This window comes from Netta rufina (genome assembly GCF_964035555.1).
Source record: "Netta rufina genome assembly, chromosome: 1".
In the NCBI taxonomy this organism is placed as follows: Eukaryota; Metazoa; Chordata; class Aves; order Anseriformes; family Anatidae; genus Netta; species Netta rufina.
In genome coordinates, this window is record NC_140123.1 from 81,854,052 (window position 1) to 81,866,952 (window position 12,901).

Sequence of the window (12,901 nt, forward strand, 5' to 3'; positions counted from 1 at the left end):
TCTATGATTCTGAATAGATCAGATGAATTCATATGAGGATGAAACAAATCCAGCACGCCCATTTCACTGTCAGTTATCAACCATTAGCTTAAATGCAGGTACCTATAAAGAACTTATCTGCATTAAATCTTATAAAATTTGAGTGGCTTAAGATAAAATAGTCATCACCAGGAAAGTGTTATACATTCTTTCTTAGGAATCGAGAAAAAAACATGGATTTTTTGGAATAACTACTTCATGTAAATCCATGTTTTGACATATCTTTAGATGTAGTAGCAAGAGAAGAAAATCTAAGCAAGGTATAAAAAGCAATGAAGAAATATTGCATGTCTAAGACTTTCAGAAAAGATGTAAATTACCAAGGGTTCTCATGGAAAGACTTTGTGCAAAAAAGCAACGAAGCAAAAACCTAGCTCATTAAAAGAAGACTATTCAAAATTTTATTCAATGAAAATTGAATTATAAGAAGTAAACTTTTCTAATACAGGCAATTTTAGTTTAGGCAATTTTAAAAGTCAAATTTTATCAATATACAATTTTCAAAGAAAAAAGTTTACCTCTTTGGATAAACGTGTAAACAAGTCTCCTCCCCTGAGGAAATCCAAAATAAGATACAGCTTCCCTTCTGTTTGAAAAGCTGAAAAGATCAATTAAAAACATTAAACATTATCTAATTTTACCCATTATTAGAAGAATAATCTACCCAATAATTCACCCTTATTTTCTTTATCTTTCACCCTCATTTTCATTTATTAAAATGAATTATTCTTCTTTTTCCTTGTATATTGTATATTCCTTCTATTTCCTTGTATATTTTAAATGTATTTAAAATTATTAAATGTTTTTCTTCAATGGGCCAAGAAACTCTCATACCATGTGAGAGAGAAACAAGTCATCAATGGAATGCCTGAAAATTTAAGCTATACCTTGGTTAATCAACATTTCACTCCAGATTTTGGAAGTACAGATTTGAAAAATCTGGAATTAACTAATTCTAAAACTTCTGGAAACTCAGCTTTGCAGGAAGATATAGTCTATCTCGCAAAAGAATGACAATAGTATAATCTAACATTATTTAAGCCACATTAGAGTGACAGATCTGAAACTTGAACTGTAGGAAAAAATGGACTCTAAAAGAAAAAAAATGAATTGAACAATAAAGACTACTCTGTTTATCTATTTTTTTTTCTTGTTTACTTTCTGCATAATGTTTTAAAAGTATTAATTTCCTCCCCCTCAACTTGAATACACATTAATGGCTGTCCATGCAATAAAATTAAAAGAAGTTTTCTCACCAATTTTAATGAAACCAGAAGTGATACCATTGCACATTTTCTACAGAGCATGGCAAAGGTAAGAAATCAATTTTTAAAAAGTGAATGACTAATATAAAAGATAAGAGGTTTTGGAAAAGAATAGCTAGATACAGATAGGTAAACGTCCTTTCTGATAAAGCAGAGAACTACAGACTCTCAGTCCCATAAAGATTTAAGACCATGTATGAAGTTAACCATGTATATAGAGTCACATGAAAACTACTACACAGCAAGCCTTTGCACAATCAGGATTTAGACAGCACACATTTTCTATGATTCTCTGAACTACAATATAAATGTTACGTAGTACTTCAACAAGCTCCCATTTTTAAGATATAATTTATTTTCCCCCTCCAACTCACCATAATGTAACTTGACAATAAAAGGATGGTTAACTTCTACTAATATATCACGTTCCATTTTTGTCCGAACCCGATCTCGAACTACAACAGAACAGGAGCAAGATTAAAAAAAAGTAAATCACATTATGAATCAGCATTGCTCCTATATTTCCTGATGTACTTCACATCACATACTGTGGTATAACAACTGCCTACAGATCCCTGTTGTGTATACAGACGAGATTCGAGACTTTTACATCACAAAAATAGTATTATGAAATAGATTCAAAAGAACTAAAGAACCTTATGCAAATCAAGCAATACAGCGTATTTTAAATTACAATATTAGATCTCAAAGGAAGTTGCAATTACAGAAAAAGAGCATTATTTCCAAATAGTTTCATATTAAGATTTTAACAGTAACTTTCATTTGCTTTCAACTTTGTTCTTCTTAAAACTTGAACCAAATGACACTCCAAACCAACTGAAAATAGTTGAAAAGTGTGATATCTTCCTGCTACTGTCAGTTTTCTGTTCTAGCCTTTTGCATCCTTGAATGCTTACTGCCTCAGAGCATCTCCTTTTCCAGCTGCAAGTCACACTTCCAATTTCAGTGTTTATCAGTCTCCCCATGTGCAGGCAGAACTAGATCCACAACTTTTTATTCATAAGGCTCAACCACCATTAAAATGTGATGAAGACAAACGCTCAAACATCTTAAAAAAGCAACTGCTAAATGACCTTTGACTCCAATTCTCAGCTATTAACAGGTTTGGGAAATGAAAGACTATTGAGGATATCAAAGGACCTTAAATGAGTGGAAATCAATTACAGAAAAATAGGAAGTAAATAATGAGAATAACTTGTGCCACAATACAGAGTAATCAAAATATAGGAAACTGTTCAAAACCACTCACACCCTAATAGTTTTAAACGTAAGTGAAGTATAATGAGATTTGGCACTAGATCTTAGGCAGAAAAATGCAAAGTTCAACATTTTAACAGAGGTTCGTAATTCAATGCAAGTATGAAGTTTTTGTTTACATGTCATCTGTGAATATTTTTAGATTAAAACATGTTAAAACTGCAAATCAGTATTATATCAGTAACATCTAAATAATATCAACAATAGACTGAAATATTAAACAATAACGTAAAACAATAAATACACATTCTGGCTAAGCAATTAGAGAACACTTTAATCTACTATAAAAAAAATCTTATGGAATTCTCCAGGACAGATTTGATATTGTGCAGGTTTGAACTTATTTTGTTACTGATATCATTTGTGACCAAAACCACTCAAGAAACAAAATATTATAATGTCTCATTTTAAAACTAATTTTTGCTCATTTAGCTTAAGACACTTAAGATTTCTTCAAATATATCCTACATCCAAGAGCAAGCATCAAAAGTTCTGGAAAAATGTACTGATATATTAAAAAAACAAGCAAAAAAAAAAAAAAAACAAACAAAACCTAACTCTTCTTAGAGATTCTAGAATAAAAGAACTCGAATAGTACATTTTTAAATATTGTAACCTCAACGTAAATTGAGCAAACAGTATTAGCTGTCTCATTTGCGATACACAGAAAGTTAAAAAAGGAAGGATATTATGTTTCACACAACAGCTCAGTAGAAAGTCAAGTGGCAGATACAATGCAACTACTGTTTTAAACCACCACCAATGAGAGGGACCTAACATTTAACATGGCAAAGGACTGAACCTAATTCCCCCTTTAATAGCAATATTGTACTGTTTACTAAATCTCTCTGTGTTTACTACACAAAACAGTTTGATAGAAATAAGTTCTAAAATACAATCTGTAGAATAGCCTGTGTGTAAAGATTATTTTTTGGTAATAATATCCATGATTTCTCTACCTCCTTGCTCCAAATAGTGCTTACCTTTCAAGGTGGCCTTTTTCAACACCTTCATTGCATAAAGCTGCCTGGCATCTGATCCTGAGATTTTTTTGACAAGAAATACCTGCATGGAAAATTAAAAGAATTATTAAAAAGAAGTAAAGGCAACTCAGATGAATATACTTCGGTACAAAACCTGAGTTTGCTCCTCTTACATTTTTTATATCTTGCTTTCAAATTCTGCAAAGTACAAATAGAAATTTCCTTGCATTTTTACATAGTATTATTTAATTTCATAATCTAAAAGGTTCATTCAAGGCAAAATCTGCCAAATTAATTCTGGTTAAACTTAATTGATTTCAGCGAGAAAAGGGAAGGATGAATTTGGATTCACTTAGATGAAAAGATTGAAACAAAATTCAACTTTATAGTCATACTCTTCTGTAAAAATAAGCTTATTGATGTTAACTTTTTAAGTAGCTCCGTCTTAATAAAATTTGTAAGATAGCATAATGAAAGTGCTAATGAAATAGTTGCCTGATATGAAAATAAATCAGTGTACAGAAGTTGATCCACAAAGTTATGTAAAATAATGTTTAATAATTCATTTTAGCAACATATAAAATAGCGAGAACCAACCTTGTGTCACAAAAAAAAACACAGCTAATACACTTTGATTGAATTTTGCATGTATCTGTGAAGTAAAACCAGCCTCAACTAAAGTGTCTTTCACTTTATTCTTTTGTGTAAAAGGATTTCTTGACTGGAGTTGTTTTTAATAACCCTAAGATGCAGATATATTCTCTACTTTGAGATGAGAAATATACACTTCCCACAGGTTTTCTAGTTATTCATGAAAAAGCACAGAGATATGTTGTGGTAAATGAGAATATTAAATGTGCTATATGAGATTAGTTTTATCTGTTTTTGTAACCCGTCGTATTAACAACCCTTGAAAAGCATACAGATTAGCCTTTTAAACTGAACGAATAGTGGCGGAGTGTCAGTATCTTCCAAACTTTTTAGAAAATAATAATAATTATATATATATTTTTTACCTAAATGCTAAAGCAAGTGAGAAGACAAGCATTTTTACATTATATCTCAGCTGGGTAGTTAAGTATTTTTGCTTTTTCAAAACATGAAAAAGGTCAATTATAGCATCATATTTAGTAATATCAACAGAATTGAAGGGGTTGTTGAAATCATCATTCATTAGCTTACATCTCCTTGCCTCTGAATGATTTACTTCTCCTGATTAGAAGATTTCCAAATAAAAGCTATTATCTTCATTCCGTATGTAATCAAATGACATCAGAAATGACCATTAGGTTTCTCCAGTGTAGTCTTATTAGATCGAGTACTTATTAGACATGGGTACAAAACTTCGTAATTTATAAACATCTAGATTTCCAAGATTAATTGGAACTGCTGCTTCAACAACATGACCAATAGTAAATTTCTTCCACGACAAGAAGTGAACTGACTATTCTAATTTTCCCCAGTATCCAAGATTGGTTTAGCATTGGTTTAACATACTAGAAAGCTAACACTACATTCAGAACTTGAATTAAGGCTAAAAATGGACTTAAAAGCTCTGTTGCTTTTCATTGTAAATTCCATTCTTTCTCAATGATCTCTCTGTCACAAGAAATTAATGTTTTATTTTTAAGTTTGATTTGGACAGTGAAAGGTAGAGGTCACATACACCTATTGAGATCTTGGTGTGGAGAGTACCCACTAAAATGCCAGAAAATGAGTATTTAACAGAAGTTTAAATAAGTATCCAGTTAGACTGTGCCTTAACCAAATTCTAGCATGGGCCTAGCATTAACAATCCAAAGTATATAATAGTTACTTCAACGACTACCACTGTCTAAAATTTATTATTTAAAATTACAATGTATTACAAAAATATATTGTCTGTAGTTTCTGTACTGGTGATAACCTTTGAGTTAGCAACAAGCATTACATACCAAAAAAACTCTCAAACCTTGTCCCTTTCAAACACAGAAAAGTAGTTAAAGCAAAATGACATTCCTTCCTTCACGTCAAATTTTCCATGCATCTTTGAGGTCTACATGCAAACTAGAATAAATTTACCACTTTAGAAGATCTGCCACAATTATGGTGGCACTAATTAGCACTAATTTAGAAAGCAGTTTTGACCACCAACATTGCCTTAATTCAACGAGACTGTTCTAAATATTTCATTCTTCAACACTTTTCAATATGATATTCCCAAATACTACTCCACAAGAGGACTATTACCAACCTTCCCAAAGGATCCTTGTCCGAGCACTTTTAGAAGTTCAAACTGTGACGGGTCTGCTTTCTCGTGTCCTTCCTTTACATGATGAGTTATTGCAATTTCTTTGATATTTCCTTCTTCCTGACAGAGCAAGAAAGATGAGCAAATTTACATTAGTGGTGCATCTTCCTGAAACATTTATAAATTCACAGTACATTAAAAAATAAGTGTAACTGAATCTAACCAACTATATGTTCCCAACAGTAGATAAAACATTCAGCAATACCACTCCCATAATTAAGGCGTTTACAAAAAAAAAATAAAAAATTTACCTGGTACAAAAGGTTGCATTAATTTAGTGACCATGTAGCTTAAACCTTTAGAGACATATCAGAAACCAGACAATAACGGAGTTGACAGTAACATGTCATCAGTACCCAAGTTTTTGTGGCTAAGCCCATGTTGTTTGGTTCATCATCTCCATTTCAGATTCACAACCCAGAGGTGGAAACCAAATTTCCCTTAAAGTTCCCTTAAAGTATGTAATAAGCGGACCAGATCTCTTAGGAAGAGATTTTTAACACTTGAATAAGGACGACTGTGAGGCAGCGGGCCTCCTAGTCATCTTCCAGTCTTCACTTAATCCTGTATTTTTTTACTAAAAATTTGATAATCCCCTGAAAAACAACGCTGTGTGCCACACAACAGAAGAATTTCAAAACTTATCAGCAATCATTCAAAGGTGAGAAAAAATGCATTCTTATCAGCGTCACCTGAACAACTATCTAGGCATTATACATGACCCAAACTTACAGTCAGTGCTGCTTAAGTAACTTCTATGATAAATACAACAACAACAATTTCAACTTTTTGTGCATTCTCTTCCTATTCTTTCCCTGGGCTACAGTGAATAAAACAAAACTAAGAATACTTTCCCTCTACTTAAACTCAGATTTATTTCACAGAATCACAGAATGGCTGAGGTTGGAAGACAGCTCTGGATGTCATATTCAACCCCCCTGCTCAACATGGACATCAAGAGCAGGCTGCCCAGGCAGCTTTTAAAGACCTCAGAGGATCTCAGTTCTCTTGGCCTGTCCTCATGACAGGTATCTCAGTTCCTCAAACACCTTAGTATCCCTTTACTAAGGGATACTCTCTCCAGTAGCTCTCTAACTCTTGTACTGGGGAGCCCAGAACTAGACATGGCACTTGGTGCAAAGTAGAGAGGAATGATCACCTCCCTCAGCCTGCTGGCTGCAAGGACACTTTGCTAGCTCGTGTTCACCTTGTGGGCCAGCATCTCCAGGTCCTTCCCTGCAAAGTTTCTTTCCAGCTGGTGGTTGGCCCACTGCTACTGCATGGAGTTACTCTACCCTTGGTACAGAACCATCCACACCACAGTCTGTTCATTGAGCCCATGCTTCATTGGTTTCTATGTAAGGATCTTATGGAAGATTGTCTTCTGTCTTACTGAAGTCAAAGTAGGCAATATCCACTATCTGTCTACCCATTCCATCGTAGAACATTATCAGGTTGGTCAAACATGATTTCACCCATGTGAATCTGTGTTGACTAACTGCAAGCACCTTTTCCTCCACACACATAAATAGTTTTCAGGATTAGTAGTTCCCTTGTCTTCTCAGGGGTTGAGGATGACCAGCCTGTAGTTCCCTGGGTCTTCCTTCTTGCTTTTTTTGAAGACAGGAGCTGCATAAGCTCTGCTCGAGTCCTTGGACACCTCTCCCATTTGCCACGATAACTGGAAGATAATCAAGCATGGCCTCACAGTGCCATGAGACAGGTCCCGTCAGCACTCGTGTGCATCCCGACATAGCCAATGAACTTCACATACATCCACTTTAAGTACTACATAACCCATCCCTCTTCCACCAACGGTAAGGTCTTTCTTGCTCCAGATCTTCCCCTTGATAAAAATGTACCAAAATATACAATAATTCTAGTGACAGAGGAGTAGAGGTAGCATTTTAAATATGTGCTTCTGCAGCACTCATTTATGTATTTTTCAAGCATTCGGCAACATTTATGTGCATGAATTATTGCTAAAAGTATAGTTTTGTACAGTCATTTTAATATCCCTTACAAATGCACAGTAACTGTCCATACATGTCTACTGAAACGTACTTCTAGATCACTGTTTTTCTTTCTAAGGACTCTTTTCAAAAGGTTAGCAACCAAACTTGGAAACAAACTGCACACAACAAAGCCTGAGCATGCACATCTATCCACATATAAAGAATAATTCCAGTGCACAGTTTTTAAGAATGCACAGAATGTACTAGCAACTGTTGAAATGAAATAGTGAAAAGAAGAAGAAAAAAAAAAAACAAAAACAAAACAACTGGATTTTTCAAAAACTAAGACCACCAATAAAGACAGGGGCCAATTTCTCTTGTAAAACAGCCGAAACTCCACATGTGCGTGCACGTATGCCATGTACTGCTCCTAATGTCAGAATCTATCCCAAACCTTTTTTCATGAGAAAGTTATGAATACTTCGATCAATCACTCAAACTTGAATCTTTAGAGAGCCTGAAAGAAATGTTGGTTCCTTCTACTTCAGAAAGTAATTATTTGTTGGTGGGTATCTGTGTTTTTATGCTTTACCTTAGCATGTGATCAGCTGGATAACATACTACTTGAACCACTCTCTGCAATCTTAGAGAATCCCAGGGGAGGAGCAGCACAATAGAACAGACTGCTAAGCACATATTCCTTTGTACACTTTGATCTGCTTCAGCTCAACTGTTTTACCTATTAACTCCCTTGGAGTCTTGGGAAAGTATAAAAAAAAAAAAATCCAATCTTCTTGTTATCTAGTCACTTTTAAGGACTCAAATTGATCGGGTATGCATGTTGTTTTAAAAGCATCGCAAAAGGTAACAAAGACATGAAAGGAAAGGATATTCACATGTTTTCTATAAACAAACAAAACATATTTTCAAATGCTATGCAATTATTATGTAAGAAACTTTCCAGTGGTTATTTTGGGCACCCTCTTCAAAAACACCACTTCACATTCCTGATGCGAAGTGAATACTTCCAGTCTTCACAGTTCTCAAGGTTCAGATACTTTTCAGTCCTTATAAGGCAGACCTAATATAACTCCCTTATAAACAAACGGGAACTCAGATCATATCCTACTTTAGTAGCTTGTCCTTAACATACGCTTCGGAGCAAGATTTATGATGAATATATACCCACAGATTTGCAGTTTCTTCTTCTTTCTACATAATTGCTGAACATTTGTTATTTTAACCTAAACAGTATTTTGCAAGTGCAGCTAAAAATACAAAAGTTCAGCCTTTTATAGAGAGGAGAATTATATGCCAAAGTAATTAACCCTCACTGTACCCATTACCTACTCGAATTAAAATATAAGCCTCTCACACTGCAAAGCTGAAATGGCTATTTCTCAGACACCAGCACTAATCACAGTAATTGATAGGTGCTGTTGTAATGTATACTCCAGAAGAGAAGCCATTCAGTCGAGTGCTGAATTTGCTCTAATTTGCTGATTTTCTCCATTCCTGCTCATTCCTGAGATACTTCGAAAAAAACAGTTGCCTCATGTGATGGGCTCAAATTAAATAGGATGACAGATAGGCTGCTGAAAGACTCTGGTCCTCCTCTCCTTTCTTCCCTTCCCTGACAGCTTTCACACCACTACAGAGACTCACTCACCAGCGCTTCAGCCGCTACAGCAGCGGGACAGACCCTTCCTTCCAGTTATAATTACAGTATACTGCCCATCTTTTATTTCGGTTATTTATAAACTTGGAAAGCTCCCTTTTCTCAAGCCTAATACTGCAACATTGTCTAAATAGAAAATTCCAAGAAATTTTTCTTTTTCTAGCCACACAGGTCTTAAGGCTTTCTTCACACCATAAAGTAAAACTGCCATAAAAAGTCACATTTAATACAAAAAAACAACACATATGCTGTGTTAGTCAACTTAAAGTGGTTGCTACTGGCTTCCGTTATTGTGAAACTAAATATAGAGCACAAGGAAATAAACAGAAGGTAACATTACACCGAGTTTCCTTAACATTTCCTTAACAGTATAATAGTGTTAAATCAACACTGTTCTAGACGGGAAGTCAGTGAAAAACAAGTTTGAGTATGAATATAAAACATCACTATTTTAGAATAACTTCCTGCATTGATATCGTTGATATGCATTCACGACTCTCAACTGTGCTGGTCAGTATTTCAGTATAGGTAAGTTCTTAGTAATGTACTTCACAATTTACATCTGTGCACAGGAATACAAACACAGGAGAAGAACACTGAATGGACTATATTCCACAGACAAATCAAATCTAGAAGAGAAAAACTAACAAAATTTAGAATTCATCAGCCACAAGGGTGACTCATTTTTTCTCTTTAGGAATCAGATGCAAACTGGAATAGGAAATATGCTTGTCAGAAAAAAAAAAAAAAAATAATAATAAAAATATATATATATATATACACACATATACACACCTTCTAGGCAAGCAGTAAAAAGCTATTTAACCCTTTTTAGAATTAGGCCATTATTTTTATTGCCTATCACTGGAAAAAATCTGTATTTTATTCCGTATTTTAAGTACTTATTGAATACTGAATGCTTACTTTACTTCTAGTATTTTAATTCATATTAATTTCCTTGATTGATTAACTCTGCTATAATACAAAACACTTGTATTTGTTTCTGAGATCTTATTACAGGAACAACTACTAGATAACATATTAAAAGGAAGCTGGACTTCAAACCCTAAAGGAAGTAGAAACAGAAGAGCCTTGTTAGTTAAACATTCCTCAGTAGTAATGACAAAGGCCAGAGAACCAAGAGAAAAACGAGAGTTTGTCTATACGCAGAATCTCCCATAATTTATCCTTCGGATTTCTGAATTTTCAGCAGCAGATCTGAAAACACGTCTATTTGTAAAGACGTGACCCATGCGGAATTGGATGCCATAACACACTGCTTGCTTGACGTGAATCAGTTTATCTGCAGACCTTGATCTTGGAAACATACACCTCAGAAAAACTGAAAAGAAATCATGCTGTCTAGGGCTGGTCCACAATACCATTCCTATCATACAGCTTTGTAATTTCCACTTCCCTTATTGCTCTGAGTAATTCTGATGCTTTCACAGATTGTATTTCTTTTCTAATAAATATAGCGGCAAAAAGGAGTACGTATAGGCCTTTTATCTCTACTTTCAGTTCCTCACTGCAGGTGCCACAGAGGACAAACGAAGCTGAACATAACGTGACAGTGATGTGAAAGGAGAAACAAGTAAAAGGGGGGGCCATGAACCAAATTCTTGCATCTGGGCTTAAACCATCTGTAGTCACTTTGAGAAAGGGTTGCCAAACACATACTTATCCAACGGTTGAGAGTGCTGTGTGTGATATGCTCTTGTGCACAACTCGATAAATTTAGAAAAATATAATTAACAACAATTAGAATTCGAACAGTACTTTAAAAACCAGAAGCATGCTTAGTCCATAAATTTTACTTTAACAATGAAAGAACAGCGAAACAACCAACTATAAATTAAAAAAATATTTAAGTGTATGCTCTGATGCAGACAAAATCATCTGCAAAGAAAACTCTGAATCATCTGAACGGATGGCACAGGAACAGACTTATGTCCTTACTCATATGATGGAGAGGAAAGCTATCAGGAATAAGGAGCATCAGCATATGGAAATACCACAGGCATCCTGCGTGCCTAAAATTCTCAGTTTCAGATTCCTGAATAAATGTATAAGCACAGTGTGAACATGGACAGCGACAAACAGGACAAAAATTCCAAAACACTGGGACAGAAACTGGAAATCTACCAAGAAAGTTACCTTTCTTTCAAAGCTATGTAAAAATTAGATGTGAGTTAACTTAAAAAGAACATCAACGAGTACACTGTTATGTTCACTTACAGGATGTTTGTTTAGGAAAGGTATCCCTGGAAGATAGATTCCTCATTTCTGGGTACTTAAGATTGTATGAATATGAGTATAAATATTTTTAATAACTCAAATATGTAATCATAAAAAGTTAAGTGTTTAGAGACAAATTAGTTCATTAGCTTGACAGTGAGTGACAAAGATCTGAGTATACAGTTGTAGTGGAAGCATACGTTAATTGTGACATATAGACTACACCAGAGGGAAAAAGTAGCAGCTACATTAGAAATGTAAAGTTTTACAGCCACAGTATGATGGAATGGTATATTTAAATTGCTCCTACACATAGGTGACTTTTAATGGGTGTAAAGTCGTGAAGTGACATCGATCCATAAAGGTAAGAAAGAAATACAAGGAAATGCTTATAACCTAAGCCACCCTAAGCATTCACGTCAAATAGAAGGTGACTCAAAAAACCAGACCCACCCTGAACAAGAAGACTCCCTGCACTCTCTCCCATCAACTTCAGTGAAATTACATTGAAATCAGATAAAATACAGAAAGCCGATCAAAAAACAGATATCCAAACATCAAACCTCTAACAAAGATATGCATGTACAAAGAGACTGAGTAGCGGGTGTGTTAAATCCATTAAAACAGCATGTTTGTTTGTTTGTTTGTTTTTTAATGCATTTGTGGTCAGCTACGTGCAGAATAACAAGCAGTTTATTTTTATAATACCAAGAGCAAAGACAAGTATATGCTGAGTGCCTGTAGATTGAGACTTTCAGACTTTCTGCGAGAACATTTATATTTAACACACTACAGTGTTCAACTAGTTTCAAAATAATTAGCTTTACAATTTTAATGACTCTGATGCCTGTTCTTGTATAAAATGAGTCTTCTAGTTTATAACAAACAAAGAAGGGAACAGCTAAATGTTAAAAAAAAAAAAAAATCAAAAAAAAAAAAAAAGATTATCACAATACACAGAATCTATTAGAAAGCTTCTATCAAACTCAGAAACAGATTTCCAAGAAAATTTTCCTTATTAGGAAAGTAAATCAGGTATGGATTTAGAAAACCCCACAAGTTCTCATTATGAAAAAACAGAATACAGTTGTTTGCCCTATGCTGAATCCTTTGCATCAGGAAGGAATTATGAAAGATAACACACGGCATCCGTATTCAGTTAAGAAAAGGGGCAG

At 34.4% G+C, this 12,901-nt stretch overlaps 1 protein-coding gene across 2 annotated transcripts in view; it reads right to left on the reverse strand.

Moving 5' to 3' along the window:
• RPS6KA3 (ribosomal protein S6 kinase A3) overlaps positions 1 to 12,901 on the reverse strand; it is a 75,675-nt gene that overhangs the window by 33,001 nt on the left and 29,773 nt on the right. For both annotated transcript variants that reach the window (XM_084283384.1, XM_084283383.1), the window contains exons 3-6: positions 5,799 to 5,915; positions 3,566 to 3,647; positions 1,679 to 1,759; positions 558 to 637 (exon numbers count right to left, since the gene is read on the reverse strand). In XM_084283384.1, coding sequence (XP_084139510.1) covers positions 558 to 637; positions 1,679 to 1,759; positions 3,566 to 3,647; positions 5,799 to 5,915 — 360 coding nt within the window. The remainder of the gene's footprint in view (positions 1 to 557; positions 638 to 1,678; positions 1,760 to 3,565; positions 3,648 to 5,798; positions 5,916 to 12,901) is intronic.